General features: G+C 39.9%; 1 protein-coding gene across 2 annotated transcripts in view; it reads left to right on the plus strand.

Annotated features, from left to right (window-relative positions):
- Positions 1-6,534, plus strand: part of rgs17 (regulator of G protein signaling 17) — a 27,567-nt gene extending 21,033 nt beyond the window's left edge. For both annotated transcript variants that reach the window (XM_046070045.1, XM_046070046.1), the window contains exon 6: positions 1,350-6,534. In XM_046070045.1, the coding sequence (XP_045926001.1) occupies positions 1,350-1,538 (189 nt within the window). In that variant the 3' untranslated portion in view covers positions 1,539-6,534. The remainder of the gene's footprint in view (positions 1-1,349) is intronic.
- The last annotated feature ends 1,986 nt before the right edge of the window (positions 6,535-8,520 follow it).

An 8,520-nucleotide genomic window follows, 5' to 3' on the forward strand; every position in this document is an offset into this window, starting at 1 on the left:
TGGAACAACAGACAAAGTCAATCAGCATTGACACTGATTTTGTCTCTAGTGTTCTAGAGTTTTTTTTCCTTTCTTATTGGTCACAACCAATGTCTTGGTGCAGCCGTAAATTGATATTAACAACAACCTTAATGTCAAATATGAAGATAAAAGAGGATGGAAATGAATTCTAATGTTACTGGAACTTGCCATCCTCAAGTTAATCTAATGATAACTCCAAATGTATCCATTGAAAGTGCCAGAAAGACATCCAGGGGTTTGTTTTGGCATGCATAATCCGCCCTTGTCTCCAATCCAGGAACGAAGACAGGATGGAGAGGAGTGAACGACAGACCTGCACCAAGATGGACAGTATTGAAGCTGCTGAAGAACAGTATGTCCATCCATCCTCCATCCAGTCTTGAATTCTGCATCAGTGTGATTATGTGTATTTGTGTCACTCTCACACACTTGCATGTCTTCCTTTATTTTTTATGTCCGAATGTAGACACCCCACTCTAGAGGAGTTGCTGTCGTGGTCACGGAGCTTTGAGATTATGCTGCGCTCGTTGAAGGGCCGGGAAGTCTTCCAGGAATTCCTGCGCTCAGAGTACAGCGAGGACAACCTGCTTTTCTGGTTGGCCTGCGAAGAGCTGAAAAAGGAGATGGACCCCACGGTGGTGGAGGAGAAGGCCAGGATCATATACGAAGACTACGTGTCCATATTGTCACCCAAAGAGGTACCGGCTGTATATGTGTTAATTCAACATAAGTGAGCCGCCATAGAAGTAGAGAAAGACATGACCATATCACATGAAATCAAGACTTTACACTTTCTAGATACTCAATGACAGCAGCCAGCTTTTAGCCATGTTAGAACTGCGGCTCTAGGGGCCGCAGTGTCGGCCTGTCGTTCCGTCAGTCCACCATTTTGGTCCAGACTGAAATATCTCAGCAACTATTGGATGGATTGCTGTGAAATGTGGTACAGACATTCATAGTCCTCATATAATGAATCCTAATGACTTTGGTGATGCCCTGACATTTCTTGAAAGGGTGACCACGAGGTTGACATTTGTGGTTTTGAGTGAGACATTCATGTCCGCTGTACTTAAGTACAGCCTCACAAGGCCACAAGCCTGGCTGTAGAATCTTAGTCTTGCTAAGAACCCAAATAGTTATTTGACAGGATGTTTACCAGCTTAGTCAAATTTAACTGTTAATGTTTAGCACATCTTCCAGTAGAAGCTGTGTAATCCCTTAATAAAGCCACTACTCTACAAACCACATAAAAAGTCACTGTTTCTAAATCTAATTTATTATATATATATATATATATATATATACTCTTATATATATCCTTGCCTCAGGTGAGTCTGGACTCACGGGTCAGAGAAGGAATAAACCAGACCCTGGCGGAGCCCAGCAATCTGATGTATGAGGAGGCCCAGTTCCAGATCTATACCCTGATGCACCGCGACTCCTACCCCCGTTTCCTCAACTCCTCCGTTTACAGAGACCTCCTGGCCAACAGGAGGCGCACCTGCCTCGACACCTAGACTCCTCCACCCTCCCTCATCGCCATCGTACGCCAACGAGACTACTACTTAAACTTCAAATACTACTATGGTGCCAGAAGTCGGGTTTGGAAAATCTCTCCCTCTTTTTTGATTGAAAAGACTGTATGACATCCAAGATAGCTGGTTGTTTTTTATTTATATTTTTTAAGCAATTTATATCCAGTTCTCCACTGGAGCCAGGTCGGCCTTTGCTGGTTGGTTATTGGTCAATTTCAGACCATTAATACTGGCCAGTGATTGTTTTGCTAGCATTTTGTGCTGTTTGTTACAGTTGACTGGCCAAACCGCCTGTCAGCTATCTGTTGAAGTGGCCAACCTGATGGCTGGCTGTTGGTTAACTGTGGACAAGGACTCCCCAGGCGGAGGGGACAGAAACAGAGAGAGAGAGAGAGAGAGAGAGAGAGAGAGAGAGACAGAAAGGACAAGCCAACTGTTCCTGTACTGTAATATTTAAACCTCATGCTTTCTACCCTCACTTTAATATTCTCCAACTCACTCTCTTTCATATTTTTTGGTTTTTCTAATTCTGTCCCATTCCTCAGATGTTTTGTTTTTAATTTCATTATTGTCCAAACTTGACACCTAGTTGTTGGTGGGGGTTGGGCCGTCTCTGCCCATTTAACCAGTAGAAGCACTGGCTCTGCATATAACTCTCTCTCTCTCTCAACAGTAGCTTGACAATGTAAGCCGCGGACTGCAACTATTTTTTGAATATTGAGATGTATGAAGACAAGGGACATGTCTCTCTGTCTGGCTGTCTATGTTCAGTGAAGGGAAAAGGTACACTTCTGCCAATTTAAAGCTTACTGCAGTTTTTTATTGAGGAGATTTGATGGCTTCTGCAGCAGCAGCACATACCCATCCATCCATCCATCCATCCACCTGTCCTTCCATCCGTCCGTCCAAGCACTTTCCTTTAGGATTCTTTAACTGGGAGAAGTAAGGGCTATAATTGTGGTTGGGCAGCTACATGTATTACTATTACTCATGAACTTTAAACAATCTCTCTCACTGAGAAAATCACAATGCCTTTACATGTAAGGAAACGCAGCAAAAGTGCTGTTGGAATTTTTCTGGAAAACAACCACAGTTTGTCCAACGATCCCTACCTCCCATCTTTTCCCCCTCACCCATCCTCTTCCCTCCAACTCAGACCATCACAGCCTGACAAGCACAGGTGCCCAATGTGGGAGGGTGGTGTTGGTGGTGGTGGGATGGGGGGGGCACCACTGGAGAAAATCAAAACAAACCCACATTGACTCCAAATAGTCATCTGAATTTTGAAATTCTTGAGCAGAAAAAGAGGGGTTACCTTCTAGTGTTAAACAATGAATTGAGCGTTATGGAAAGCTGGTTCTGCTTGGAGAACTTAAGCAGATGCAGCAGGCACTGATGTAATTGGAAAGGTTACTGAGCCCTGGCCTTTGTCCGTAAGGCTTTAACTTTAGATGCTGTAGTACATGACAGTCTCTGGAGATGAACGTCCAATATCACGCTGCAGATACGTGACCCGGGTGCCAAAACATTATGTCAAAGATGCTGTGAAGCGATATTAGATGTGGCTTGTCACCAGACTTCCCCGGTCAATCCGGTAAATGTCTGTTGCTCCAGCAGATGAAGCTGGGAGAGTGTATGGCAGTCCTTCAGTTGGCCACTACCTATTCACAACACTTATTTTTTTTTACTAGAGCTAGTGAAGAGGGTTGGTATAATAATGCTAACATGCTACTGTACTGGGCTAGCGAAGAAGTTGCGTAGTATGCCACATGCTAGCCCTTTCAACAAGGCTAACTAGGTTTCAGCATGCTGTAGGCAAGCAGTTAGCATGCTTGTGCTAGCTATGCTAATTCTCCACAGCACTGCCAGCCCTCAAACACTGGTTTGTTTTTCTAATCTGACTTTGACAGCATGCGATAATGTGTGTATGATACAGTTACACACTTAACAGACATTTTTTTGACAAAAAAAAACCTTTAAGGGGGGTCTTGCCAAATGTCCCACTAACATTTTTAGTATATTAAAGGACATTTTGTTTTTAGGTGATGTTAGCATTTGAACATGAACTTTGTTCCTGGCCTGTGGATGTGCAGTAGAAAGTGCATGAGTGCAGTATATGCTATTTTTTTTAATTAACTGGGCCTCCAAGTATATTGAATATGATGGATAGCAGACGTCTTGGTTTGGCGGTTAGTGCTGTCTTAAAGTATAATGAATCAGTGCCGCTCCTCACTGATAAATGTAGGCATCCATGTTGCCATCTCCTTCAACTACCTGAAGTTCACGTGCCAAGTTTGGTCTAGATTAAATTTAAGAGTAGACAGTGCAGGATGTCTAGCAGACTATTGAAGTGCAATTGGATGTAGTTAGTGATTATAGACTGGAGTCTGTTTAAAGCAGTGTGCCACTATGTTAGATTGGTTTTGAATTGTCAGAAGGTTATCTTATACTCTTATAAATGACTTACCACAACACCTTGTTTTAATGCCACTGTTGGATTGCTCAAGAAACTGGCTGCCTCTGGTTGGCAAGTTTTATTAGAGGAACTAAATAAGGAAACATGGGATTTTGAGTTTTCCTCTAGACTCATTTTCACTTTCAATGTTAAAAATGCTAACTGGATGAAACTTCCAGTTCAAAACCAATCATATTACTACAAAAGCTTTCAGTCGTGCAGTATGGGTTATAAATTTGTAGGATTCACACTGTAAAGTCAAGAAGGCAAGTCTACACCAATAACCACCAAACAGTTTTACAATGTTTCTTATTGAAAATATACTATGTTTAACTGTTGGCAATGCAGGACTCACATGCAGACTACATTCGTACCCACAAAGACTTGATTGATATTGCTTTGCTGCTTTAATGAAGAGCTGTGCATGCATGCGCTCATTTGATCAGAAGCAGAGGAATACGGAGTAATTAACCAATTCTCAATTTTCACACTTACTCCTTGGAGCAGTTTTCATTTCCAGGAAACATAAGCATTTTAGACGATACATTTGGATGACTCTGTAACTTTTTGACTCAGTAGAAGAATCATAAAGCTCTCTTGCAGACAAATCCCTCTTCTGCATAGTACAGCCATGTTTCCTTGTCGCTGAGTCTATACAGTAATTAACACGAGAATGTTTCACCAAGAACCAGATAATGAAATCATGGTGCAATTAAACCAAGTTTACATTTATAAATTGTGAGATGTGTGTACCTTATTAAATAATCGTAACAGTGGGCAGTATACTGTCCCAAGTGTCAGCAGAGAAGCCAGCAGGTTTACGGCTGGCGTGAGACTCTGCCTTGTGCTAACTCTGTTAGCACTTTACAGGGTTTACATGGAGGACAGACACAGCAGAAACCCAGGTAACAGTGTTTTACAGGGAGGACAGACACAGCAGAAAGCCAGGTTTTCTGCTTACGTTCTTTCCTCTTAATTTATTGTGACTTTTACACAGTGCGGAAAAGTACACGGTTGTCTATTTTTAATAACTGCATTTCAGATGTGGATTTTACAAGCAATGATGATGATGTGAAGTGATGTAGTGTCATCGCTGAGTTTAGGTTTTTGTCTTTTAAATTTCCATGGGTACCAAGTGAGTGGGCTTTTGAAATGTGGCTGTGGTTTTATTGACTGAAAAAAAAAAAGGTTGAGAGCTGAAGTGTCCGGATAGGGTGGAGGAGGTTTGCAAAGCTTTGGCCTTACTGACACATTTTATTTTATTCCTTTGTATAAAAAAAAAACAACAACAAACGTCTCTGTAGGCTTTTCACTACCTCTCATGTTGGTTAATTTATTTCACATCTAGTTGTCAATGTACAAGTTGTTTTTAGATCTACTTGAAGCCTAACACTGTAAACAAAATGTGCACAGAAAAATGACTATGTATATAGCCAGAGGGGTTAAAGAGAGCTTGGCCTAGTCAACATTATTTTTTTGTTTGTATGTATGTTTGTTTTAAATTCTGTTGAGCTGAACTAGATTTTGCATCTCTGTAAAGAATTCAGGAATCCACTGTCTAAGGGCTAATCCCATTTTTGCCTATGCAAATCTGTTACTGTGGGTGAGTTGGGAAAGGGCAAACTACCGCGCCTTTCACCTGTTTTAGAAGGACCATGGTTTACATTGCCCTTTGCTGATATTCTTCAATCTTATTCAGCAAAAATGTACGCTTATTTTTGTTTATATATAAATATTATATATATATATATATATACATATATATATATAACAAGTAATATACAGAGAAAATAGTATATGCCTTCGTGATGATAAAAAAGAAACCTTGCTGAAAACAAATAAATGTGTTGTTGTCTGACATCATGTGGCTGTGTGCTGGAGTCTTGGTAAGATGATATAGACGACTGTTGAAGTTGACTGACTGAAGAAAACTCAGGCTACAACGCTAGTAGCTGACCCTGTACAGTATTTGCTGAGGGGAAAACTTTATTCATCATGACTTTCTGTGACAAACATTGTCATCCAGCCCCAGCCTGGGAGGTAACTTAGGTATTCTCGCCACCCAGAACTTGTAAGTTTTAAAGCTAGACTATGTAACTTTTGTTAAACAAAGGCCCAGTTAAGGGGTGAGGGTGAATGATAAAATGTAAAAAGTAGCACAAATAGAAAAGAGTCAAGTCATAAAGTTAGCAAACTGACCCACTAATAATTATGCAGCGAGCTGTCATTAGTCACCACTAGCTAGTGGTCACACAGACCAAGTAAGGGTACAACAACAAAACCTTTGAGCATATTGAATAGAGCAAAAGTGCGTTTTACTGCTTATGAATTCAACTTTTCAGCTGTAAGAGTCGGACTGTATCCTCATTCAAAAGTTACATAGTCTCACTTTGAAGGTCTGAGTCAGAGAAAACCTTGAAACAAGCTGAGTCATTTATGTTATCTGCCTTTGTCATGTGCACTGTCTATATGTAAGTCACATTTTATAACCAGTAATTAATTAATAAAATTTAAGACATTCCACTTGCCATGAAATAATTAACATGTTATTGTGATCATATTTTTGTTGTTTGTCAGTGACACTGCACAGCTGTTATGAATTTGTAGTTAAATGAGTGCAGCACCACGTCATGAGCAAACAACAGCAACTTTTTTCTATTCTTCAACTTGTTTGCTTTCGTAGCCACATCCAGTCAGACTATCACTGTGTTAATACAAAGCGTTGATGTGGAAGACATCAGCAGAAGAGGGTTGTCTGTTTTAAGAAGAGTCAGTTATAAGTTACATACAAGCCCGTTCACTCAGCTCACATGAGCCACTTTTAGCTTTGAGTTGAGGTTTGATTTAGATCTAATTTTATTTTTTTAACTCTTTATTCGTTCAGAAAATTTAGCTCCTGAACAGAAATAGAAATGAGAATAAGAAGATTAATGTTGTATAGATTTTTTCCACAATTCCTCACAGTGCATCATGGCTAAAGAAAAGACAGTTTTATCGACTGATGCTGGTTTGAAACCTGCTTTGTGTGTTCCCTCAGTTGGATTTGGTGCCTCTTTATGCTTTGCAACAGACCTCAAGATCTCTTTTTCTCTCTCTCTCTCTCGGGCTCTCACTTCCTCTTTCTGTAAAATCACACATCCAAAACTGTTGATAGCAGTTAGATGTTTGCTCACACCCTCATATTGTGTCTTTTGTACCTCTTTCAGAGGTGTTTGTGCTACTTTGGGAAAGAGATCATGTTTGTGCAGGTACTGGTGGAAGTAGGCTTTCAACAGCTTTAGGCAATCACTTTTCTCTTTATTGATTTAGATGCCTAAGCCTCTTCGGTTTTTGTCATGCCTTTGTAGATAGATCACAGTCGAGATGACCCACAGGTGAAAATAAAAAGAATTTTACTGTCACTTTAGGTGATTAAAAAAGTGATTTTTTTTCTATTCAGCATGCTTTTTGCTAAATAAATGAAATAATTCAGTTATTTGCTATAAACGATACTGTATGAGTATGTATTCAAGTACTGCAGTATGCAGACAATTAAAAATATCAGATACTCTTTTGTGAGGTTCATATTTTTCTTCTAGTATGTTTCACTAATATTGATGGTTATGGGGTCTTAATTCTTGTTTTGAGTGTCTTATTAATTGCCAAAACAACTAAATGACACTCTTTGTATTAACAAATATAGACTATGGTCGGTTATTTCCACATGCATGAGTTGCAGAAAAATTTACCAGGAAAGTGCAAGTGCAACAGGCTTTTTAATCAGTCCAGCTCAACTTTTCACAATTTTTCACTGGTTGCTTGACAACTTCTGATGATGACTGAGATCCTGACTATTTTATTTACATCAAGGCAGGTGATCCATGTAGTCACTAATGCAGTGAGGAGTGAAATGTATTTCTCTTGCAGAGCCTTATCATGCCACACAAAGCAAATGTGACCTCTAGTTTTCATATTTATAATGCAGAGATGAGAAGATGACAGTTGAGCTTTAAACTGCCAGTGAGAGTGAGCTCATGAGCTCAATAGATTGTGCAACTTTCTCAAACATCTCAGAGTGCTGTGTCCCTAACCTTCAGGGTCTTGCTGCCCAAGGATCTGATTGCTTTTAATCATGACTTTGAATTTTATCAAAGGAAACTGATCATCAATCCTTGATCGCTGTCCCTGAGATGCAGGACTCTCTCCACTGTAGCACTGCAAGACTTTTCTAGACTTATTAGTCCAACCTTGACAAAACGCCATCCTCTGTTATAGAAAAGCAAAGGAGGGACTAGTCTCATCTAGCCTTGTCTTACAGGGATGTAAATCTGTACTTCAAGACAGAGCTGTCACAAGTTCAACAGCACCGATTATTAGGGCATTTGTACATTGTGAGAAATGTTTAATTATGTTGGTAATGGCAGTTCTCTGCATGATAGTAAAATACAGATTCACCATGAACAGTAGAATCAAGGAGAAAGAAATATTTACACCCAAGTCTAGTTTAGACAATGTGGATTCTCAACTTGG

This window comes from Micropterus dolomieu, linkage group LG15 (genome assembly GCF_021292245.1).
Source record: "Micropterus dolomieu isolate WLL.071019.BEF.003 ecotype Adirondacks linkage group LG15, ASM2129224v1, whole genome shotgun sequence".
Lineage (NCBI taxonomy): Eukaryota > Metazoa > Chordata > Actinopteri > Centrarchiformes > Centrarchidae > Micropterus > Micropterus dolomieu.